The following is a 26,547-nucleotide window of genomic DNA, read 5'->3' as shown; positions in this document are numbered from 1 at the left end:
TTTTACAAATTAACTACTGTATATTGCGTACCATAAAAGTAGGCAATAGTAATACCTGCTATGAAACGCTATAGTACAACAAGTTGTTATTATGAACTGGAAAATCACAAACCATATGTTGTTACTTCAGCTTGTTAAATCTTTTTATCTACTCTGGAATCTGGGTGTCATTTTCATTCTTGTTCAGAACTTGGATGCTTTTTGGTCTTCAAAGCTTCATAAGTGTTTTATGGATTGGATTGGACATGATGAATGCTTGGTATGGAAGCTACTGGCTGTGGGATGGCAATAGGTAGAAAGTCTGCGTGATGTGGTATCAGAGTTGACCATAAGCCTGAGCTGGCATGGTGGGCAGGATGCCAAGTTCTGGCATTGGCACAAGTGAAGTGTATTCTATAATGGCGGGCTAATCGGTTGCCCAGTTAGCCTTTTGTTCTGTCATTCCCAGTTTCATGAACCTACTTTACAGCCATTGTAACTGCAAGTCATGCTGTATATAGTTTTTCCTATTTTCAAGCATGCAACCTTTACCTTAGCGTATGGATCATGTGTGGTTCCAAGGCCATTTGTTGTATGTCTGGATAGAGACCGTTTCAGAGAGCTTATTCCAACAATATTATTAGAGGCGAACAGGTCGGCCCCCTTACTCTTTTGTTGTGTCAATCCTATTTTCATCAATGTGCATTACAGCCGTTGTTGTAATTGGGAGTCATGTCATAGAGTTTTACCTCTTTTCATGCATGCAGCCTATATATTACTATATTGATCCTATGGGGTTCCATCTCCCCAAAGACATGACTGACTACTACAAAAACAATGTCTGTAATGTAGGTTGATGAAAATGGGATTGGCACAACAACAAAGGGACTGAGGGTACTGAATTATTAGCCCTTTATTATATTATTGGCATAAGCTGTGCGGGCTTTCTCTCGTGTGACCTAAAAACAAATGGCCTGGTCTCCCAACACCATAGAAATGTTATGCTCTTTTACCTTAATCACATTTTGCTATGGAAATGTTTGGCTGCAGTTTGCTTCTTACAGTTAAAATGTATTTCTATAAGGTGCTTTTTAGGTCTCGCGCCTAGAGATGCAGTGCATAGCACTGCACGCGCAGCGAGAGTCCTTTTGTCCGGGGTTCCGAAACGGAGCCTGGAATTGTACACGCTCGTGCGTGTGTTTTTACTTTTGTGCTAGCCGATTGGCCTTTGCGTGCGTCTTTTTATAAAAGACTGCACGCAATTGGCCAAAGGCGGGCGCATTGCTCCGCCCATGGCCTTTTGGTGTATATACGCGCTTGGTGCGCGTAATAGACACCAATAGGCCATGTCGTTTCAATTATCGTGCCCAGACACGGACGCGATAATTGAAAGCATATGGCTCGCAGTGGCGCGCGCGCACCTCTCGCGGGTTTCGTACTAAAAATGCATTCTCCATTATTATTTTTAATTGTGCCTGGCCCGCTTTCTAATCGCAATACAACCCTGGAGACACTCCTAGTTCAGTGAAGAGACCACCAAAATAAACCCGAATTTGGTTCCAAAGACCGGGAGACTCCAGTCTGAATCTGGATATTTGGCACGTAGGTAAATATTGTCAGTTCAGGATACAAACTAAAGGTGTTACCAAGTGCATGCTAGCCATGCTCTGGGGATTATAGCGCCGATTAAGGATATACTGAAAGTCTAGGGGCTTGCATATAGAGCCTGGCAACAGAGTGTGGTGAAATCTTTATACAACAAACAATTCTTTTATTTCTATAGGTTGTTGAAGTGTTTTACCACTCACCTGTGTAGAAGCGCAGGGTGGCACAGGCATTCAACGTCTGTACAGTTTGTTTTAACATTTATGACAGGGTCTGGGTGGGACGGCTGGGCAGGAGCAGCAGAGAATGCACAAGTGCCCTTAGAGCGCGCGGTTTTCATGCGGATGGGAAGTCGGGGAGCACTAACCAGTTGCCCCGCCCCCGGTGCACTTTACCAGTTGCCGCACCCCCGGAGCCTTTGCTTACGGAGCCGGAGTTGAAGTCCCGTCCGAAGTTGTTGAGGGGCTGCTTGGGGCTCTGCCCCCGCCCCCTCACCAGGGTGACGGAGATGCAGTCCACGGTCCCGGCCTAGAGGAAGCAGCCGGTGGTCAAAGTCACCTTGTACGTCGCCATCGTGAGGAGTGCGGTGGAGCTCCCATCGGAGCACAGAGTAACTACAAAGAGGAGTAGTTTGGGAAGGAACCAGAGCGTCTTGAAGACAGGGTGTGAATTGATGAGAGGGTGGAACAGAAAATGCACATCAAAAAGACTTGTTTTGCCACTTCAGCCTGCACGTGTAGCCAACGGCATGCTGGGACTTGTGAACAGGAAAAGGAAACTACAAGTCCTAGAATGCAAGGTTGTTGGGTAAAAAGCCAAGAATGTCTTAAGGAAGGTCATAGACTGGCGTCCCTCGTGGTGCTGCCAAGACTAGACAAGATTGCATAATTTGATCAGTCCCAGCTCTCCACCTTGACCAAATTGTGTGATCCTAGGTAATTATTTCATTTAATTGTGCCTCCTCTTTCTTGATAATCTCATAGGAAAGCACCTTGTAATGAATGAGTTCGGGATTTGTGCGGTACAAAAATCTTTCTTGTGTTTTAATAGTGAATACAATTATTCCATATCTAGTAAACTAGGACATGTAGCTGGCACACGAGAACTGACTTGCCTCTTGCTTTACTAATGGCATCATTTCAAGGCCAGGGGCATGAATGCTTCCAAATTCATGTTTAAAAGCGATCATTTCCAACAAGAGCCTCTAAACAGTGTGATAATCTTATGTACTAATGTGAACTGCTTCTGCATGTTAACGACATTCACGTTTTTGAATTTTGAAGACTGTTTATCATATTTTTACATGATGTTTGTTGCATAATTTATATGCCATACATTTTCAAGGGCAGGCTCGTGCACGGGCTCTTAGAGCCATGCCTGGCCCACTGACTTGGCTCTGGCTCGGCCCTACTTCTTATTTTTTTGGCTTGCCCGCCTCTACCTGTGAGCCATGCAGCAAACCGGAAAATATGACAGTCTTTCAAGTTAAACACCTTTTTAGGTCTCGCCTATGCAGCGCGCCTCATTAGTACCAGTTTAACCCCCAAATATAGAAAAAAGCAACAGAAAGGGTACCAGGCAACCTCAGCGAAGCGTCTTCTACTGCACAGCAGCAGCTAATACCTGGCATGTTTTTGCTAATTCTTGATTCATTTATGCTAGAATTATTATTTTTTTTTGTTAAAATGGGTAGATTCTGGGACGAACAGGGATACCAATTCTCACTCTTCCAATATCTGTTTTGGTACCATGTATGGGGACGAGTTCCCCGGTGTCCTTAAAATGCCAATAAAGTCTGTTGTCAAAACAAAAAAAATGGGTAGATTCTACAGCAGATGATGGATAATGCGGGAAATGCAGCAAATCCATAACTGTGCGAAATAAATGCCATGTTGCGCAAATGGCAGGATTCCAGCATTGCCACAAATATTATGTACTTTTTGTCTAATGTACACTAATCTTTACTCGGCTAAAGACAATGGTGTTTAGTCTGAAGACTCGTCACTTCCTTTGATGCGGTTTACTGACCGGTTTGCAAAGATTTTGTCACAGACTGGGATTATTTGTGTTCTGTTGCAGGTTGTTTACCATTGTGGTTGGTGCAGTTGTGAGCTTGAGCATAATAATGGCTATTGGCAGTGCGACTTAGACAAGGATGCATCGTACACGTCTCCTCACCTATGTGCATCGCCAAGAAGTGTGTACTATTAGGGTGCTGTTTATTATCGTGTATGCTGTTGAGAACTTCACCAGCAGTGTTTACATGTTTGTGGGTGTAACTAATTAGCTGAAAGCCTGTGAATATCTTAATGAGTGTCTTATTTTGAAGGTCTTGGAGTCAGTCATTAATTTATAACGTTTCCTATCACGTGCATCGTACCTAAGTAAACAGGTGATCTGTCTGATTGCACGTTCTTAACATGCTCCTTTCTGTAGTGGTCGAAGTCCAGATCTATCATTACCATTCAAATATCGGGCATCTGCAATTTGCACATCAGGTGGTTTGCAACGGGAATTTGCTAATCAACCTGTGTACTAATAAGCTGCATTGTAAACCGTTCATTGCTAGAGTCTAAAAATGACCCTCCTAATGACTGTTTATTGGGAAGGTCGCAATTTGTGACCCCCGTGATTGGATACCGCCGAAGCAGACCCTTCAATACATTTAATTTTCAAAATGGGAAACTTTTTTTTAAGTAGTCATACCCATTAAAATCACAGGTGCTACTTAAACAAGCATTGGCATAGCCAATAGTTCTCGCCTTTTGGGACCTTATAAGTGTTTAGTTTTCCAGCACAATATCCTTGGTGCAACAACATCAAGTTTTGCATGGCTAAACTCTTATAAGGTCCCAAAGCCGAGACCTATTGGCTATGCCAATGCTGGTTTCCATTGGATAAACGTGTAAAATGTAGCGAATTATTTTGTACCGCCTTTTCAATTTCCCAGTATTGCTTAGTGGCACATGGCATCTCTTGTTAGAACAAAACCATTGAAGTTTTTCTCCCAAAAGTTTGCACAGTGTCTGCTGTGAACAGTGGACGCATGGCCCATCTTAAGAAGGAAATTCCCTATACACATTGATGCAATGTACAATGGTGCATAAATGGTCATTAAGATATGACCTGAAGTGGTTTAGCCCACACAATAAAAAAAAAAAATTACCCTTGTTCACAAATGTGCCTGAAGTCATGTTAAAATAGACTGTGAGTAGGAGCACCATTTCAAAATTTTGCTTTGCATGCATGAGAGAAAGAAGTGAGTAATTACAATTGGTGTGACTTCTAACATCAACACCAGATCTTCTCCAGCTGTTTGGAGGGACTTTGGTTGCTGGAGTTGTACCTGATATGAGACTTGTCCAAGGCGGAGAAAGCACAAGAACAGTGTTTTTTTTTTGTTTTGTGTTTTTTAATCTTATACATAAGGCATTCATCGATTAAATTACTGGAAATTAGAATTCTGAAAGAAATTATGGATAATCAACCATGTTTTTCAGTTGGATATATTTTGGTTGGGTTTTTTTTAACTGTAGAAATATATGAATTTTGTCTGAACTGTGATTAATTTTAAGGTTTAATAACTTTATTTTACAGAGCTTATGTCTGCACTGCAAACACTTCATGAAAAGATCCGTCGATTAGAGTTGGAGAGGACGAAAGCTGAGGATAACCTGCAGAGTCTTTCTAAAGAGGCTGCAGAGTATAAAAAAGTGCTGGAGTGTGAAAATCAAAAGAAAGATTTGTCTGGCCGTATCATAACTGGGGAGAGACATGGTAATGTGTTCTTTTTAAATTCCATCAGTGTTGCTCCTGCCGCACCTTGGCCACCTGTTTCTAGAGGTGGCAGTTGCATGGTATTCATCTATTAATCCTACTTAAAGTTGTATTTTAAATATGTGTGATCTTGGGATGTGTGTGCAATGATAGTTAACATATGCCTGACAAAGATTGGTGGGCAAAATGCAGTTTACTGCCCTTTTAGACTCCAGTTTTCCAAATCACAAGTACTTACTTGGTAATACTGCACATTTCTACACCTAATGACCTGCTGACCATGTCCTACATAAATTAATAAAATGAAACATGAGGTTCAAATTACACCAATAAAGAACTAAGCATCACACTATTGTATTGCTGTTCCCTTAATCTTAATACAAATTATAGTTTTCTAAAAATTGTATCTGTAGATAGCATGCCTATATTTTGTCTTTAGGATTTCCCTTAGCATATCGGGAAACATTTATCAATTGTACTTTTGACTCATTCATAAGTTTCTAAAGACTAGTTTCTTCATGTTTCCTAGCAGAGACAGTCTGCAAGAAAGGTGAAAAATGCAAATAATTTCCAGAATATCTCCCATAACTAATTGACTTGATGGGTAGATTGAACTCTTTCAATCAAACTGTGATTTCACAAGAAGCAAATACGCCAAAGTGTCCCTTTTTGATTGCATATGAAATATTGGTCATATAAAGATTTCCTTATCTTTTTCAATTACTACATAGTCATTTTCTTTTTGCTTGGAATTATTATTTCAAGTAATTATTGGTTGTCTCATAAACTAGCTTTTGATTGGATGTGTAAACCTTCTTGGTATTTCATTTATTTTCCCAAAATATTTTGGGAGGATTTACATAGCTTCTAATACCCTTCTATAATTATTATATTTGTGTTTTCTCTGTCTGCCTAAAATCCTTTTCCTGTAGACTTAAGTAACCTTTAAAAGTGTTTATAATGTAGAAAATGAATCTCTGTTGTATGTGATATTCTTTACTTTAGTCCCCCCGTTTTTTTGTTTTTTTTTGTTGTTTGAGCAATTTGCATGCAAAAACAATCAATGTCCTAATCTGAGAAAATTAAAGCACTTGGTAACTTGTAAAATGTTCCTACTACAAAGATATGCAGTGTTAGTTATATCATGCCATGTCAAAACACTGTTAGAAAAGAGTGAAGATGTGAGGGCAATCAAATGCTTTCTTATGTATCTTGAATCTATGATATATTCTGTTTCATATTCCTTAGCAGCCTTCACAGCACTTACTATAGTTTGAACATATTGTTTTTTTATGTCCCATCGAACAGAGCTTTACTGTCTCCCAAATTGGGCTCCACTGGTTTCACCGTTTCTTCATTAATGTAGATAGGTATATCCCAAGAATGTGTGATCATGTTTGAATTAAGTAATAAAGTATATCTCTTACCTTCTTAGTGAGTAAAGGAATTGTTCCGGTAATTTGGGGCTTAATTTCTCTAGATTTTCTTTAACAATCTTTTGAGTTGGATCGATTTGTGTATTTTTGTGTGCACCTTCCACAACTCTTTGAAACCATCTACCTGCTATTTTGTGTGGCAATACACCCCCCTTTACTGCAGGAAAAAACTGAAAAATTACATTTGTAATTTGCTTGGAAGGAACATGTTACCAACAGCAAATTAATGAAATAAACTATTTTGGGAGTCAATGGAGCATTTTAACACACGACAGACTATTGCAACCTGATGCTTCTTGTTACTATTTGGTTCAGTAAAACACAAAAACTGCTGATTTGCTGTTTCCCCTAGTAGGTCAGTGTGTTTTGTTTGGGATTGCCGACTGTGCCTAAAATATTAGGGCTTTGAGTGGGAAGGACAAGCGGTCATAAACAATGGTGCATACCAGTGAGAAAGGTCACATTTCTGTTTGACTGTATAGGCATCTGCTTGAAACCATCAATTTATATGTACTTTGAATACTAAAGGTGTAAGCTTACGAGTATATACTTGGTATGGTCAGTATTTTTAATATATATTTTTATGTACATTTGTTTTTCAGACAACAAGTGCATGCTTTTGTTGCAACCGAAAAAATTTGAATGGGCTATAGTCAATTTTGAGTTGACATCACTCACCTGTGTGGGGACTGTTTGGCACAGGTTAATGAAAGCACAACCAAGGTTTAGGCTTTGCAGTACCCCAAAAATGGTATAGCTGCCAGAACAGGAATGGGTACATAGGTGGACATTGACTTTCGTTACTGGGCTTTAAGCAAGGAATGTGGAATAACTCGTCGACTGTTGCCAACACTGACACTGTCCATTTTCATAAAAGTAAGATTAACTTATCAGTTTGTAAAGCTCACACAAGATTGTCTCGATGTACAGAGTGTAAACATAGTTAATGCTGAGGATTCACTCAGCAGGTGGCTTTGGATTTAAAAGAAAATCACCTCATGAATACATGTCTTCTATCACTCTCCTGCCAGTTTGCTTTCCTCCATGTTTATGCTGGTTAGAGAGGATGGTACCTGTTAACACAGTCCAGTTATATTGTTACTGCTTCTCCAGTTGTAGAACACTGAAGGTCAGGTTTGGAGTAAAGCTTCAACCGCTACTATACTGTTTCCTCCACAATATGCTCTTTTTATGTTCTGATTTTTACCATTTTGTGTAAAAAAGGAGTTGCCTTAACCTGTTCTATTTATCTAGCAGTTGTTTCTTTTCTGTGACTTCTTAAATGTTGGAAGTATTCCTAGGCTTCACAGTTGATATTAAAGATTTTTCAGTACCCACAAATGGTGTCACCAGAAGCACTCTACTGTGGTGCCACAAAGCCTTCGCAGGTGCATATTCCCCTGTGCCTTACAAATATGTCATTTTTATTTTTTACTTTTGCATCTCGAATACCAGAATCCAGAGGGGCTTCTGTTTTCTAAGGGTATTTATTTTCTATCGAATGATTGTTCTAACTTTTCAATGACAAGTCACTCTCCTATGCCAGTTTCAAGCCTTAAAAAGGATAAAAGTATATTTTTTTGCATCTGATCCCCACAAGCACTGTGTGAGGTGCATAATAACATATCACAAGAGGTGGGCTTGCTGTGTAGGCTAGTGTTTTCCAGGAAATGCACTGTCGCAAAACTTTCAGCACGTGTTCACATTATGCAGGGCAGGCTTATCAATGTAAATTATGTGATCTGCCAAATAGGTCTCTGAAATAATGAAGGTAGTTCATATAAAATACCCACCCCAGCATCTCCTTTCTCAACATTCTTTTAGAGACTGATGGTCTGATCAGACAGATTTGTTTCCTTTAGTAGAAAAGAATGGATGTCTGCATTTCACAAAGCCATAATTAAGATTTTTCAGACTACGGCACCCCTAACTCTTGCACCCTTAGGTTAAGGAGATGCTCACAGAAGGCGGGGGCTTTGCTAGCTGCCCCTAAGCCAGCACCAACTTTGGTACTTAATGCTGGTTGTCCTACACCTCTGCTTCAGCAGCATTTTCTGTAGCACTTGACTTTTCTGTGACACTTGACTTTCCTGTGGCACCACCTTTTTGCACAGAATTGTCACTGTGTGGGCATCATAGCCCTCCTGGAATTATCTGCTGAAAGAGGAATGTCTCGAGGTGTTTGAAGGAATTCAGAGCATGTTTGACCCTTCACTCTTTCTCAATCCCAATCATTGACATGTACGAGGATCATGATTCCGAGGCAGGCAATTTGTTACCACTAATTGACTCTTAAATGGTCTGCTAGCAGAACTGCAAAATGTATGTGCCTTGACCAACAGCATTAAAGAACAAGTTACTTACCTTCGGTAATGATGTATCTGTAAGAAACATTAGTTAGTTAGATTCCTCACCTTAGAATATCCCCAGGCGTCAGACTGGATCCGGAAGATTTTTGTAGCAATACCCCTTGCGCGTCGCTAGGCGTCGTCTGCGGCTCCGCATCCATCGTTGGTGTCGTGCGCCGGAATGACGTAGTCGGAGTACTTAGACGCCGCCCTCGCGCGCTGACGTCAGTTCTTGTACATAGCTTTCCGCGCCAGGAACGCAGAGCCATGGTGCCAAAATCTAGGGCCCTGAAAAGGATAGCCTTAACCCTAGATGTCAGTTCGCAGAACGGGGAGGATGGGTGGGTCGGTGAGGAATCTAACTAACTAATGTTTCTTACAGATACATCGTTACCGAAGGTAAGTAACTTGTTCATCTGAAAGAAACACGTTAGTTAGATTCCTCACCTTAGAATAGATACCCAAGCAATACCAACCCCGGTGGTGAGTCTGCGAACCAAGATCACACCAAAAAGTCCTGGAGGACAGAACGGCCAAAGAAGCCATCCCTCCGGACTTGGCTGTCTAGGCAATAGTGCCTGGCAAACGCGTGCAGTGAAGCCCACGTCGCCGCCTGACAGATGTCCTGCAAAGGGACTCCCCGTCCCAAAGCAGTAGTAGCCGCTGTGGCCCGAGTAGAATGGGCTCGCAGCCCAACAGGAGGGACCTTTTTTGCCAAGGAATAACAGGTTTTTATACACAAAACGACCCACCGGGAGATGGTCCGTTTGTGCACAGCTTTCCCCTTCTTGGCACCCACGTAGCCAACGAAAAGCTGGTCGTCCACCCGGAACTGTTTCGTGCAGTCCAAATAAAAGGAGAGCGCACGGTTTGGGTCCAGACGGTGGAGCCGCTCTTCCTCTTTGGAAGAATGCGGAGGCGGAAAGAAGGTGGGCAAGGTGACAGATTGCCCAAGATGAAAGGGGGTCACCACTTTCGGTAGAAAGGAAGGACGAGGCCGAAGGACAACCTTGTCTGGATGAACAGATAGAAAAGGAGGCTTGGACGATAGAGCCTGGAGCTCACTCACCCGTCTAGCCGAGGTGATGGCTACCAGGAAAGCAGTCTTAAGAGTCAGAAGACGAAGAGGACAATTGTGAAGAGGCTCAAAGGGAGCGCACATCAGAAATGTTAGGACAAGATTCAAGTCCCACTGAGGCATCACGAAAGGGACAGGAGGGAACGTGTGAGTAATGCCTTTAAGAAAGCGTGACACTACAGGGGACTTGAAAAGAGAGTGCTGATCAGGAAGCCGTAAGAAGGCAGAGATGGCAGCAAGATAACCTTTCAAGGTGCCCAGGGCAGAGCCCTGCTGGGCCAAAGAAAGAAGAAACAGTAGAACCTCGGAAAGAGGGTAGGAAAGGGGATCCACAGCCTTTGCTGTGCACCATGCCACAAATTTGTTCTACCGGCAGGCGTATACCGTCTTTGTGGAGGGACGCCTGGCTGCCAGAATGATATCACAGACTTCAGGAGGCAAGTCAAATGGCATCAACTGCCGCCGCTCAATATCCACGAATGGAGGTGGAGGCTGGACAGGTTCGGGTGGAGAACCGTCCCCTGCTGATGCGACAGAAGATACTCCCGAAGGGGCAGTCGTATCGGAGGATCAGTCAATATACTGAGTAGCTCGGGATACCAGTACCTTCGTGCCCAATCCGGAGACACCAAGATGACTTGGGCCCGGTCGCGCCTGACCTTCTTCAGCACTCTGGGCAGAAGTGGTATAGGCGGAAAGGCGTACAACAGACCGCAACTCCACTCGCGACGAAAAGCGTCGCCGAGCGAGTGCCGCCTTGGAAATTCCAACGCGCAGAACTGCTGACATTGCGCGTTCTCGTCGGTGGCGAATAGATCTAACCAAGGCTCTCCCCACTGCTGAAAGAGACCTTGCGCCACCTCGGAGTTCAGACGCCATTCGTGATCCATCATGCACCGGCGGCTGAGTTCGTCTGCTCTGGCGTTCAGAGAGCCCGCCAGATGTTGAACCACCAGGGTGATGCCCCGGTGTTCCAGCCATGTCCAGAGGCGCAGAGCCTCCTGACAAAGGGTCCACGACCCCACCCCGCCCTGTTTGTTGCAATACCACATGGCGGTGGTGTTGTCCGTGAACACCTGCACGACACTTCCCCGGACAGAGGGAAGGAAGGCTTTCGGTGCAAGTCGGATCGCTCTCAGCTCCAACAAGTTGATGTGGAGGCGAGACTCCGCCGGAGACCATAGGCCTCTGATCTCCGCCTCTCCCATATGGCCACCCCATCCCAGGAGGGACGCATCCGTCACTACGACATGCTCCGGTAGGGGTAGGGAGAGGCTTTTGCCCGTGACCCAATCGCGGTCCGTGAGCCACCACTGCAACTGCTGTGCAGTGCCCTCCGAGATCAAGACATGGTCGGACAGGTTGCCGTGATGCTGGGCCCACTGAAACTTCAGGTCCCACTGCAGAGCCCGCATGCGCCGCCTGGCGTGATGCACTAGTAGGATGCAGGAGGCCATCAGCCCCAGAAGCCGCAACACTAGCCTGACCGAAAACCAGGATAGAGGCCGAAAGATGGGAATCAGGGCCTGTATATCCCGGACCCGCTGTTCCGGTGGATGAACCCAGAACTGCGCCGAATCGAGAACCGCTCCGATGAAGAGGAGCTTCTGAGAGGGGCTCAGGTGTGACTTCGGCACGTTGATGGATAACCCCAGCAAATGAAGGAGATCCGCCGTAGTCTGGAGGTGGGAGACGACTGCCTGGGGCGAGCCCGCCTTCCACAACCTGTCGTCGAGATAGGGGAAGACTGGAACCCCTGATCTGCGCAGATGAGCTGCGACCACCGCCATCACTTTCGTGAACACCCGAGGGGCACTGGTAAGGCCGAAGGGGAGCACGGTGAACTGAAAGTGCTCCTGACCCACCGTGAACCGCAGGTAACGCCGGTGGGCCGGCAGGACGGGGATGTGGAAATATGCGTCCTGCAAGTCCAACGCTACCATCCAGTCTCCAGGGTCTAGGGCAGCTAGAACCTGAGCCAAAGTCAACATTTTGAACCGTTCCTTCCGGAGGAAGGCATTGACGTTCCGGAGGTCCAAGATAGGGCGTAGGCCCCCTTTGCCCTTCTTGGGAACCAGAAAGTAGTGGGAATAACAACCACGACCTACTTCTGGGCTCGGAACGCGCTCGACGGCCTCTTTGGCCAAGAGGGCCGAAACTTCCTCTTGCAGAAGATTCAAATGATCCTCCGAGATACGGTGGTGCTGCGGTGGCATGGCTGGAGGGGTCGTCTCGAAGGGGAGGGAGTAGCCCCTTCGGACGATTTGCAGCACCCACCTGTCCGAAGTAATGGTACGCCAGTGGCGCAGGTGATGGCGAACCCGGCCTCCCACTGGCGAGGAATGGGCCTGAAAGCTCGGACTAGGAAGGCTTTGAGGCGGATGCTGCCGGGGTGGATGTGGACTGACCGCGTTGTCCTCCAGTACCGCCTCGGCGGAAACCACGTCCGCGACCACGTGCAGGCTGGTTCTGCGGCCGGTGGCTAGGCAGACGTGAGGAGGTGCCCCTTCCTTGGCCACGAAAGGAGCGAAAAGCGGAAGGTTGTGGCCGCGGGGCCGAGAGGCCCAAGGACTTGGCCGTAGCCCGGGAGTCCTTGAAGCGAGCCAGCGCACTGTCCGCTTTCTCACCAAAAAGGCGAGCGCCATCAAAAGGCATGTCCATGAGAGTGCCCTGGACATCCCCTGAAAAGTACGTGGACCGCAGCCAGGCATGACGTCGAAGCGCCACCATGGTAGAAATCGCCCTACCCAGCGAGTCCGTAGTGTCGAGTCCACATCGGATGGCATGGCGCGCTGCATCTCTCCCATCGGCCAGAGCCGAGGAAAGCCGTGCCCGGGCCTCCTCCGGGCACAGGGGCAGCACGTCCTCCACCGTATCCCACAGAGAGTGGGAATAACGGTCCAAGAGACAGGCGGTGTTCAAAGACCGCAGGCCCAAACTGAGCGAGGAGAACAGCTTTTTACCGAACTGTTCCAGTCTCTTGGAATCCCGGTCCGGAGGAGCGGACGGGAAGGAGGATTAGGAGGTAGAGGCCTGGATAACCAGACTCTCGGGGGTGGGGTGTTGGGACAGAAAACTGGGGTCACCCGGAGCAGGGCGGTGGCGCCTGGCAACGTTCCTATCCACAGAAGGGACTATGGAGGGCTTGGTCCAGGTGCCCTGCAGAACGTCCATGAGGGCCTCATTGAAATGCAGCAGAGGCTCAGTGGAGCATGCGGCAGACTGAAGCACCTCAGTGAGGATGTTAGTCCTCACAGCCACGGCAGGCAGCTCATGCCCAAGGGCCGTGGCCGCCTTGCGCAGCACCACAGAAAAAGCTGCACCCTCCTCCGAAGCCACAGTCGGAGGAGAGATGAATCCAGTGTCCGGTGAGGTATCCAAACCACTGGCCTCCCCCATTTTATCTGCCCAGTCCTGTGAAAGTTGGCCCTGAAGGGCCAAAGGGTCCACGGACCCCTCCCAGTCGCCCACGTCATCCGATTCCTGGTAAACAGGAGGAATGATCGGAGCCAGTCGATAGACAAAATGTGTCTCTAGCGGCGTCGGATGCGGCGCCGGGCGGCGCCGCACCGGCGTCGGGACCGGACAGGGGCTGAACCGGGGATCGACGTCTACCGGAGTCGGAGGTGGCACCGGTGTCGGCGGAGGAGGCGTGATGAGGTCGACCGGTGTCGACGGGGGCCTGGGCCCCTCGGGGACCTGCGGCACCGGAGCCTCAAACGGGGCCGGAGCCGCCGGCGCGCAAGGTCGCCCAGTCGAGTCCGCGGGGCCCGAAGGCGCGCCAGCGGGCGTCGACGGGGCCAGGCTCCTCATGGCCGAGAGGAAGGCACTGACCTCCGCCAGCGTCGCGTCAGTCCCAGGGACCGGCAGGTATGGGGACATGCGAGGTGCCTGCGGCGGAACCACCCTGACCCTTGGCCGAGTCGCGCGACTGGCGAGGGGAGTCCGAAGAGCGGTGTCGCCTCTTGGACTTGGAGCGCTTCGACTTACCCGAAGACTTCGAGCCAGACGAGCGGCTATGTCGAGTGCGGCTCCGCGACCGATCCTTGGACCTCCTCCTGGACCGGGATCGAGAGGGGCGCGGAGCCGAGTGGCGAAGCTCAAAGCTTACGGGACCGCTCCCGCCTAGCTTTCGAGGTCAGGGCCATACAATCGGAGCACGACTCCGCGTCGTGGTCGAGGCCCAAACGGTACAGGCACCGGCGGTGATGATCGGTCACCGACATCAGTCGGTGATAGTCGTCGCAGGCCTTGAAACCAGGCATCCTACCGGCACCAGAGTCGAGAGTGACCAAAAAGAGTCAAAAAAGTTAGTTAAAAAATGACTAAAGGGGTAGCTCTCCCGGATCGGCGCTTACTGGCGCGGAAAAAAAGAAGAACTGATGTCAGCGCGCGAGGGCGGCGTCTAAGTACTCCGTCATTCCGGCGCACGACGCCAACGACGGACGCGGAGCCGCAGACGCCGCCTAGCGACGCGCAAGGGGTATTGCTACAAAAAATCTTCCGGATCCAGTCTGACGCCTGGGGATATTCTAAGGTGAGGAATCTAACTAACGTGTTTCTTTCAGATATGCCTACTCGTGCAGGTTCCATGTACATACTTTTAAACATTGAAAAAAGTAAATGTTTGTGATTAACTTAACAAGAAAAAATGCAAACATTTATTCAGGAGAAACTTATTTTTTTTATTTATTAGCTATTTAAAGCACACTTGTTTGAAAACACCACTCTAGAAATGTTTCAAAATGAAAGGCGGAGATGATATACTCCTGCACATATGCAATACTCCCAAATCAATTGGAAATGCTTCTTTAAGAACTCCAATCCCCTCATGTAAGCAAGAACCCTGATGGGCGATTTTGTTTTTGCAAGTGAGATTGAAAAAAGGATCCAACAAGGCACTGATCCATGGAGCGGTAGTTTATACATTTATGAATTCAGTAAGAATACACCTAATGGGGAACTAGATGTTAGTAGTTTTTCATTCTGCCCTTTCATGCTCTTTCTAATGTTTATAATTAGTGGAATAAAGTGGCATGGCTAACCTAAGCTCAAACACTGTGGATCAGTAACTTAGTGAATTAAGTCGTGCTTTTGGGTAGCCTGCCAGCCATAATATCTGTCCTTGAGTCCGAATCCAAGTAACCATGTGTAGCAAAGATTTGAATCTATCTCCAAGTGGCAATCGTGCATTTCTGGTAGAAGTAAAATTTTCATAAGCGCAGCAGTGGCTGGTTTTCCCATGATGCAATTAGCACTTTGTTTACTTGACCTTTCTGCATCTGGTCAAGGGTATCCTGGCCAGCTACAGGCTGCAATTGTGGCAAGAGTTTGACAGGTACATCTCTACGCTTTCTGAGAATGCTCAGTGGGGTTACAAACCTGTGTTCAACGTACGTAAAGAAGCTTTAGCATAATAACTGCCAATGTTCCAGGAACCCCATCAGTACTGCCCCAGCACCAGGAACTCTGGAATTTGTAGCATAAGTCATCCGACCATAAGCCAAAGGCTCAGGAGAAAGTAGCCAACCACCAATTTTCTGGTTACTTAGGGGGGTAGCACAACCAGTGTTACAGGCCCACTCGTAGCATTTAATTTACAGGCCCTGGGTACATGTAAATGTAAATGTAGTTGAGCTTATATAGCGCACAGCTACCCGCAGTGGGTTTCCCGGCAATTGCTTAGGGAACCCGTCCTGGTATTCCCCTGTGAGATAGCAGGGTATCCACAAGGTGAAAGTCAGGCATCCCGCCGCGAGGGGCCATTGTGGGGATTAAGCAAGCTATTGCCCAGAGTCGCAGAGTGTGAACCCGTGAGTCGAGGAGGCACCGGGGCGAGAATTATCAAGTCCGTGGAATTTTTAACCCAAGACCCGCCGAGGCGGGGAATTGAACCCTGGTCCAGGACCGATCTCAGCTTCCGGGTCTGCCGCCTCTAACCCCTGAGCCACACTTCTCAGTACCACTTTACAAAGGACTTCCAAGTAAAATTAATTGTGGCAATTGGGTGTAAACGGGTATTACCATGTTTAAGGGAGAGAGCACAAGCACTTTAGTGCTAAGGCGAACAAAAACAAATTCCGAAAAATTGGAAGGCAAAACGTTTAGTTGATGACCCTGCAGAGAGGGCCAAATCCAACACTTTCTAAAATGTCATGACTAGAGGTTGTTCATTCCAAACTCATAGAGGGAGCTTCCTCTTTTTTCACGGTATCATCATTTGAAGATGAAATCTTCCAGAAGGCAGAACAAGCCTGCTTCCCCAGCCTCAACTGATATCAAGAAGTCCCAATGTCCTGTCTGGGTAATGGCCACTGTACTTGGGACCACCTGAGAAAGCCCACTCCACTCCAGCTAGGGGAAGGCTTTTTCCATCACTGGATTTAGCTAACCAGCGACGCATAATTCCTTTTGATGGTAAAGAACAGCTCTACTGTACAGCTCCTTCATCATGTCAACCACTGACCATATCTTCTTCCAAAGAACTTGTACAGGAGGTTGAGGAGATCTTACTTTTAGGTGCCATAGAGTCACCCCCTTCCCCCCCCAGAAAGTGGGAATGGGATTCTGCTTGCACTAATCCCTTAAAAGGAAAATGATGTGGAGGAGTTGGACCAGTTTGTAAAAAACTGTCCTCAACATCGGTTATCCCCCCATAGAAAAGTTCAAGAAACTGGCTTTGGCTCAGATTCTGACAGCCATTCAAAATAATTGACTGTGTTCAGTGGACATACAAGATGCTTATTTTCATGCTCTTGTCCAGCAAGGTACGTTTTGGTGTGATGTGCCAAGCAATTGGTGGCTCTTATGTTCTTGTCATAACAACTGACTTAATTTTACGACTGTATCTAATGAGTATCACAGATTTTTATTAAGATTTAGATCTTTTCCAGACATGGACTTTAGAAGATGAATTTGCCTCCCTGCCCTTGTGATAATGAATCAGTCCAGTCAACATTGCATTGTATTCTCCTTTGTCACTGTTATAAGGTGCATAATTCGACATATCATAGAATTGTTATCCAGTTTTCACAAGAGATTTCATGAAATTTAATTAGTATTTAATTTGCTAGTTTTGTCCATGATTCTATTAAAATTTGGAATTTGATGTCTGTGACATAGGTAGAATCTTGACAGAACTGTATTTTTGTCTCTTTTGATAAGTTGTGTGCATTCTTTTAATGATTGATATTTGTTTACTGTGATTCTTGTATTTTATCGATTTATCTTTTCCATTATCATATCTCCCTTATGGCTTTTTCTGTACTACTAAAGAACATTGACTGACCTGTTCAATAGCTTGAACTTGTAAAGCCAAGACCAATCAGTTTACCAGTGCTAGTTAGTTTATACATCTGTCCTGGTCATTCAGTTGCTGCAATGGGGAAACCTTGTGTAGGAGCGGGTTTATTTGTCCTATTTTTTGCTCATATTGCATACTATTCACATGTCCTTGAACTTTTGTTTCCTGTGGTTGAAAGGGAACTGAACAATTGTGTGAGAGGGAAAGACTGTGATTTGGTCAGGAGGTTTACATCTGGAAAGGCATGCTGGGTAGTTTTACCATATGACTATAGCATCTTTGTGAAGAATGTGCAGATGGTGGTAGAAATTCTTGAGTACTTTTTTGTTTTGTTTCTTTGTTGAGAAAATTGGCTTTTTCTTCCTTTCTCCAGAAGAAGTAATTTCTCAACTGAGCAAAGCACAGAGCCGGTGCTCTCTACTGGAGAAACAACTAGACTATATGAGGAAAATGGTGCAGAATGCAGAAAAGGAGAAGAATGCTGTTGTAGAGCAACAGGTATGCATTCTTTGTTAAACGTCTTTTTTAAACCTAATCTTACAGCCGTAAAAAGCATAGGTTATTTAAAGAGCAGATGTGCAAACAGCCTTTGCTATACAACCACATGGGCTACCTTTCCTTGACTTGAGATAGACACAGCTTTTAGTTTACTGAAGTAATCCTCCTAATTCCTGTTATTGTCTACATTTTCTATATTGCTATCCTGCTATTTGGCACTTTGCCTTATCAACATAGAATATAGCAGGATACCGTTGATTGCCCTTCATCCTCTCTGACTCCTGTCCCTCTGTCACTCTTCCTATAGTCGCCACAGTGATTTTTTTTTTCTACATTCCTGTTTCCCTATGGCTGTGAAGAATATTGATAAAAATTCTCCAGGTAGGAAAGAGGGCTTAGAAATATTGGCCAAGCTAATTTATTGCAGAGAAAAAAGAAACTGAAGCGAGTTGTTGCAGACCGTGTAGATTTGAGCATAGGAGTCAAGCTATAAAACTTGTGCAGGGGCCACCCTTTCTTTATACTAAATCATTGTGCTTGCCTTGGCCAGGGTAACCTGTGGTGTATATACCAGGCCAAGGCCAGCCCACTGACCCACACTACGTCTCATTTATTTTTTATCTAGGTAGATTGACACACAGTACTGTGCCCCCAGTCTATGGTGCATTAGTCAAGGACAGCAGTGCTGTGGCATTCATATCCTTCTCACCACCATGTGCAGGGTTACTTCTTAGTCTATTCTGTGCTCCTTGTTTGGGTTTCCATTTCCATAATTTGAGGTGGAAACCACTGCTTCTGTTGTCTGTCCTGTGACAGTCACATAATTGGTTCCAATATTATCCTGCCTTACTTGTGTCAGAAGCACTTTAAAACCTTTATTTACAGCAGTTCTTGGTAAAACACAAACTCTGGTCGTCAGTGCATAAATTTGCCTGTGCCATACGGGCCTAGATTTTGGTTAAGCAGTTGGAAAGAGTGAGAATCTTTAGCAAAGTGGGTCCTCTTGTAGTGCATAGTATCCTCTGCATATTCATGGAAGAGGAGACTAAGTTTTGTCAACAAATTGAATATTAAAAAGCCCTCCGGAATACTGCATAAAGGTGGAGAAGGTTCAGAATCTTTACTCTTTGGAATCGATTTGTGTGATAAGAATTGAACCAACAAGGAAGTATTTACAATTCAGTCTCTTGTTGAGTATGAGTAGAAGGATGTCCTGGTATACTGACTAATATGCAGAAGTGCACTTCATTAGATTTATGCAAATTGTCATCAACCATACCGAAGAGCATGATATTAGTGCCATGTCCACACAATAAATCTCCTTGGCTCTTACCCATGAGATGATTCTTTCATTGTGTATTCTGGTAGTTGATTTGCAACATCTCATAAGTATATTTGGCAAGAAAAGGAGCTGTTTGAAGGATCTGCAATGTTCTTCTTGATCAAGACCCACCTTCTGCTCTTATCAGCTGGTGAACATGACCAGTCTTAAAGTGGTCTGAGACAGATCCATGGGCAAGGGAGAAAATATTTATGTAGAGCCAGTGCGGGACGTAGACCACTTTATGTTCCTTGGCTTTGGAGTGATTAATGGAATCAGCAGAGTAATCGGATTGTTTGTTATGTCCAGTTTCTTTACTAAGAATGGTGGGAGAGAATTTGTTCCATTAAGCCAGGTCTTCAGGCTTTGTCTCTAGGGTCCAAGGACCGTCACCACAGGGTATTGACTCAAACTATAACAGTCATTTACCACTAGTGTCCACAATACAGTAGGGCCCAGATTGAATGGCCATGACCTCCTTTCCAGAACTTCAGGTAGCGAGAGAGCTTTCCAGGCGTATGCTAGGTTTAGGTACTCTGAAGAGTATAACACACTAATACTACTTAACCTCTAAGTGGTTTACTTTGCTAAAGGAAAGTACTTTAATTCACTTAAACAAATTGCTACAAATGCAGGTCACTGATAAACAAAAGGGAACCAAAACTGTCCGCCCCTGCCTTACTAGTAAACTCTGTAGCGCCAAGCAATAAAGAAGCATTTATCAGTAGCTAATATTCGATAAAAGTAATTCACAAAGCTCAAGCTTGTCGATTTAGAACATTGCGGGCAATGATCCTTGTTCAATGATTGGAAAACAGTAGCAGTAAATCCCAGTTTCTCAGTGCAGTACTCGAAAGTGCATTAGTTACAGTTGCTACACTTTAGAGAATGTAGGAGTTTGTTGCACTGTTGTAATTTTAGGTTCAGTTACTGGTACTGGGTTTTAATGCACCCGTAATAAAACCGTCTAACTGCTTCCCACCAAAGAAAAATCTTCCCAAACCTCGAAAGCAGGAACTGTATACTTGAGGTATTTATCAGCCACGTTTGGTGCTCAGTGGATTGGCCACAGTTTGCTGGAGTCCAACAAGTCTTTGTCTACTTAAGCTGATTGGGGTAGTAGCTTGCCAATACACTTGGATACCCACTAAGTTGGCACTGGGTTGTTGGGGAAATTACAGGAGAATCAGAAAAGGCATCGAGCAGGGCAACACTGATCACCACAGCCAAAAAGAGAACATTCTGTCCAAACAGGAGTCATTTTTGTAATCAATTGTAATGTTTCAGGAATGGAAGTAGAGGACGATTTCACTTAGGATTTAATATGTATAGATTTTGTCCTAGATCATAACTTATCTATTTATATTCATGCCATGGCAGTGGAAATAAATATGACCCAATAACGCACATTATTTAGGGGATTAGTTGTAATAAACATGCATTTGAAAATAAGTTTATTAAGACAATAGAGCAAAAGTAACATGAGAACACTTTCCTCCTCTTATACAGATTTTAAAATCCATTTTCTGCTGGTTAGTCTTTTCACTGTTCTCTGCTTGTGCCTTCCCTAAGAGTACTGCTTCTCATGATGATGAAAAACATCGCCCTTTTCTTTGAGCAAGGCGTGGAACATTTTATTTTTAAGGAATTGGGGTCAGCTCCGCTTGTGAGATGGTGGTGAATGGTGAAGACATTTATGCTGCATGGTAGGGGAATACACTCTCTATGCCCTAAAGGAGGGGTGAATGAAGAACATATATTCCCCTGAGAATCATGGTGTGTTGTGATTACAAGCGAACTGATATTTTGGGCTAAGACTTCCAAGGGAAGAGCAAAGGATTTCGGGTTGCAGAGAAAAGTGAGGGGGTGGTTGGAGGGAGGGAGAACAGCATATTTACTACTTTGCTGTTCTCTGTTGGTGTCGATCAGCAGCTATTAGGTTTAGACACCTTGTTGCCCTGTACATCTACCTCCTTTTGCACGGTACGCAGCAGCCAAAGCTTTGGTAACTACACTCAGTGGCTACATTAAGTTGCAAACTGATTAGAACACTACCCGTCTTCAAATTACATCAGTTCTATCACATATATAGTGCAACAAGTTTGTCAGGCAACCTGCATAGGCAACTTAAGGCACATAGTTTGAAATTACAAGGCCTCAAGCTTAAGGACTACACTTGTCTTTGAACTGCAATTTCCATGTTTCACTTTTTTTGCATGTGAAAGTTTTTTTAGAAAGCTGCTAGTTTTGATTTAATTTTTAAGTTCAACTATAGGTTAGTTAAAATGTTTCTCTTTGCAGTTGTTTATATGGAAAGTGGTATGGCCATACTGTGTACACTGTCCCACATTTAAGTTATTTTCATCAGAGCATTTTATTTGGGTGGATATCTACCATATGCTTGCTCGGACGGTGATCGATTTGGAAATGAAGGCATTGACACCTTATGGTAATGCACTAGAAGTCAAATTGACAAGTTTCATTTGGCTCCCACTATTTGTAAACTTTTAACATTTTCAGTGCTGGATAGCCTTGGACCTTATTTTGTTCTGTTTTCCTCCCTAGGCAAGTCTTCGTCGGGAGAGCGATCTGAATCAGGAAGACCTGCATTCAAAGCTTGAAAGACTTGATGTCTTGGAAAAGGAATGCCTGAGGCTGACTGCCACTCAAAGGACTGCCCAGGTAACAACATCTACATGTGAGCTACCTCTCTGGTCTTATATTTCCTCTATAAGATAATGTCCACATACTGTATCAGTCTGCGCAAGATTGTATTTTTAGAGGTTTCTCTGGATTCTTCTGAAGGGGCTTCAGAGAAGTCGGACTCGACTGCTACATGTGCCGTTCTATTAGCTGGTACACTCAATACAGTGACATTTTGTGATGTTAACCATTACTGTGCTTTTCTCAACAATTATTTTTTTTAAAAAAGAATTGGGGGTAAAAGGGAACCATGAGAACATTTTGTTGTTGAAAATCTCCAACATTTCACCAGAATTTACCAATTTGCCATGGGATGCCGACCTCGTTTGAGGCGCTCTCTAACTCACAACTTTTGAAACCTTCAGATTCCCTTGGTAGCACTGAATGATTGCTATATTTTGACTTCTGTTTGTTAATTCCTTCATTGAGTAAAGCCTGTTGGGGTCGTAAATCACAAATTTGAGTTTACATTATTCTTAGTGTATTAGATTTCCACTCCCAATCCAATTATGATCGTTTAAATGGAATCTACCAGTCTCAAAGATATCAAAAGCTGGACATTTTAAGTGCTGCCATAAAGTTCTGATTGTATGGTAACAGTATGAATTGAAATGTAGTAAAACCATTTCTCTCCTCTGTACCATAGCCTGGTAAAGTAAGTCCAATTTAGGTAGAGGGTGGTATGCCAAATCAGATGATAGGTGGTGGGTTTCATTCAATATTTTTATCACCTTGTCTGGATTAACTAGCCCTTCTCATTTTGTTTCTTCATTAGGACCTTCCAACTGAGAGTTACCTCACACCACAATTTAATGTTTTATCCACTGACCTTCGCAAGATGAATAACTGTATAACAACCCACTTGTTTGGCTGGAAACTCTCCCTTTTCTGTGTGCATTTCTGCCTTCATCTATATGCTCTGCTTCCAGGCTCATGCCTTGACTTTTGACTGCTTTGCTGTTGATTCCGCTAAAGACCTCATTTCTCCTTGACCATTCTCTTCCAGTCCCTTACAGCAGGACCAAGCAGTCAAATATTTAGGCTACACTGAAAACTAGCCATCAAAAAGTTGCTCTCTCAAATCAATTAATATAACTTAATTTTATGTTCATTGTCTCTGTGACATCTTGACAGAAACGTGACCGTATCTACAGGAACATCTGTTTTATACCATTTATTTGGAGGCTATCACTGACCCCATTAATTTATTAGGTAATATTATTTGTGATCGTTCTGGTACATTTTGAAGCATTTAATCTGAATTTTGGAAGCTGCCAATATTTTTTCTGTTTGTACAAGGATAGTGAAGGCTATATATTTTTGGATGGCCTGTTTCTTTTTTGTCCTCTTTACACTTTGAGGAATCCACTTGCAAGGGCCGGTAGTGGCTTAACATGCTTAGCTGAGCCTCCATAAGACCCTAAATCCTTTACAGGTAAAATGACTTCTCTTGCTCTCCTTTGGGTGACATGGGAGGACTTAAAGGTACAACTACTTCGGCCAGAGGTGCCTGGTTTTACTCAGTGGCAAGGTGGCAGAGGCGCGGGTGGTGGTCCAAACAATGGGTTGAAGGAATTCGGGCACGTAACTCTAGTGGGTCGGCCGTCAAATCTGGAAGCTAGCTTGTCAGACCCTGGTAGAAAACCTTAGTCCAACAAGGTCCTGGGCAGCAGTAATGACTAACATACCATGACCATCTCCTTGTGGTACTTCCGGAGGGGAAAAGAGATATTGAATTTTTTGCAAGCCTTTCACAAAATAAAGATGGTTCAAAGCATACGCACTTTAATATTTAGTTGGACTCCTCCATTCCAAAAGGTTGACATGTTTCGGCTAAACTATTCAGGCCTCTTCAAGACCAAGGAAGAAAAAAAACAAAATCGTCGTTGTTCAACTGTGCTCCCTCCATGCAGGTGTAGCAGGAAGAAACCCTCTCGCCATTCAGTGCCGCACATGTATTAATCCTTGTGCATAAAATTCATAAGCGAACGGTGCCACAGTTTTGTTTCTGGCATCTGTTGTATTTAGATCAGCAAACCTTGGCACACATGGCTGTCAGTTAATTTTATAAACCCGGCTTGCGGTGACTGTACTCGCCGCAAGCAATGAATCTAGGCAGGTCACCTGCAATCCAGCGGAACAACTTCTATTGGAACTGTCGACTGCAATATATCTGGAAGAGAAACAGCAAACCACACTTTATATATTTCATCAAGAATAGCCGCTTCTATACCAAGAATATGGACCAGGGATAAGCTTTACAATGCCTGGTTTGGCCTTCGCTATTTAATGCCATATGTATGCACATGTCAAGAAAAAAAATGCCATAAAGTTTGGTTTTAAAAAACACATTGCTTTGTTTGGCCTTCCTTATGCCAACGGTGCACACATTGTGCCTTCGATTCCCGTCATTATGCTGGGCTTAGTCAGCATTATTCCATGTGTAGCCACCATAATATGCCAGGCATCTGGAATTCGCTTGCTGACTCCAGATGGGCTTGGCTTGAGTCAGCCTTCGGAGCCCTGTCAAAAATGGTTCTGGCAGTGGCTCTCCTGCACTCCAAGCCTGAGTAACTATTACAATTACGTAGCCATTAAATAGAAAACGAAGTAGATTTATCCAACTGCATTTTCCATAGTAAAAAAGCTGACCACATGTGCACCTCTCCCTGTAATTGAAAGGGATTCCGTGACTCTCCAGTGGATGTCATTCTTAAAATCTTTTGTTTCTTTGTAATGCTTGCTTTTTGGTATTTGTAAAGCTGATATTTGAGAAGAAACACTTTAAGTACTAGTATTTAAGGCCATAAAGTGATTAAATTAAGACATTGCTCAGCTGTTATTAAAGGACTAAATTAGTGCATACCTGTCATATTAGATAATGACTTTGAGTGCTAATTCATGTAGAGGTTGGTATGCATATTGCGATCTGATTTCCTTGGTGCCATAGGGCATTTGCTGCCATTTCATTATTTTTCGTAAAGCGTTTAATTATCTATGTTGATGCAACTTTTTGTGTCCTCACTACTGCTGTCTGAGGACTGGCATGTTAGTAAGCCCATGTTATTGCTCCTCTTTTACTATTTTTGACTGTATTTGTTTGGGGGTTATTGCTGGAATGCACCTCTGCGTGTTGCAGGGTGCTCTGTATGGGGCTTCTGAGGGACTGCAAATTGTTTTAACGGTTGCCACAGCTGATTACCAGTACTTTTTTAACATTTTAATTTTAATGCCTGAATTTTCTCACATGCCTCAGTTGTGAGGGCTTGAGTGCTGGACATTTATCCCTTCTAGGTCCGAACCAATCGCCATCTTTCCTCCGCTCGGTGGGGCCATTAGTAGATGACATTTTGTGGGGTGAGCAGTCTAGTTGTTGACCTGCTTCCAGGCGTCGTCTACTCAATGTAAGCCGGGGCGAGGGTGCAGCGGATGCGTGCAGCACGTACGCTGAAAGCGCACCAAAGGAAAGCCCGTCTGCGCCCATCGGGCGTCCGGATCGCGGCCAGAAATGCTGCTCAAATTGTAAGAGGTGAGGCTAGTTAATGGTCTAGAGATTCTCTTACAGACGCGGTCTGTGCAGGTAACAGCTGTGAGGCGGTGGGGCTGGTTAAGAGGGGATTTCGAGGGACGATGCAGAGCGAAACTGAAATAAATAATAATTTTTCCCTCTGCATCCTCCCTCGAAATTCCCCCCTCCCCTTACCTGGCCCACCGCTGTTACCTGCACTGACCTCAGCTGTTTTCTTATGGCTTTGAAAGGTGACCTATGCTTGGGTAACCCCTGTGCTGACCTAGGGGTAGAAGGCACAGAGTACCGCTGCAAGGCCTGTAATTTTAAATTCAATGCACTCCGTGTCGGATAGGGAAATGGTAGTGACCACTGATTCCCCTAAGGTAAAATTTAATAACATTAGATCCTGCCTTATTAATTGCAGGTCTCTGCCTAAACACACAGAGGATATTTGGCTCTCTGATGGACCATGCGTGGGACCTGATGTTCCTAAAAACAAACTTGGCAGAGGGTGGGATCTAATCCCTGACATGGCCCTTGCTAACACCCCTGGTTTCCGAATTGTGTGTGCCAACCGGAATGGAGATAGGGTGTGGGGAGGCGTGGCCAGTATTATGAAAGATACTTGGGAGGTATCTTCCTCCAAGTTAGGTTAATTAGGCAACATAGAGGTCTGATCTTCTGTATTAAATCTAATCGCCATTCTCCTTTGTCGGACTGTTTCTCTACTTGCCATCAGACTGCCCGTATGGCCATACTCCGTAATTGTGAAATGTCATTGCCCAGTTGACACTACACTATGCCAATTTTACAGACTTGGGAGATTTTAATTTACGTGTAGATGATTCTAGCTGCCCCCAGGCTTCTCATTTAATATCAACAATTAAACCCCACTCAGTTTGTTACCTCATCCTACCCATAGAGCTGGCCACATGCTAGACTTGATGTTCTCAAACATCCCAGATCTGGGAGCGGAGGATCCTCTCCG

The 26,547-nt window shown here is 44.7% G+C and overlaps 1 protein-coding gene across 3 annotated transcripts in view; it reads left to right on the top strand.

Moving 5' to 3' along the window:
• Nucleotides 1–26,547, top strand: part of CEP57L1 (centrosomal protein 57 like 1) — a 171,075-nt gene that overhangs the window by 33,582 nt on the left and 110,946 nt on the right. For all 3 annotated transcript variants that reach the window (XM_085611197.1, XM_085611196.1, XM_085611198.1), the window contains exons 4-6: nt 5,182–5,361; nt 17,900–18,024; nt 21,911–22,027. In XM_085611197.1, coding sequence (XP_085467323.1) covers nt 5,182–5,361; nt 17,900–18,024; nt 21,911–22,027 — 422 coding nt within the window. The remainder of the gene's footprint in view (nt 1–5,181; nt 5,362–17,899; nt 18,025–21,910; nt 22,028–26,547) is intronic.

This window comes from Triturus cristatus, chromosome 6 (assembly GCF_964204655.1).
Source record: "Triturus cristatus chromosome 6, aTriCri1.1, whole genome shotgun sequence".
NCBI classification, from domain to species: domain Eukaryota; kingdom Metazoa; phylum Chordata; class Amphibia; order Caudata; family Salamandridae; genus Triturus; species Triturus cristatus.
Note: the sequence above shows the minus strand (reverse complement) of the source record. Positions and strands in the feature narration are given on the sequence as shown.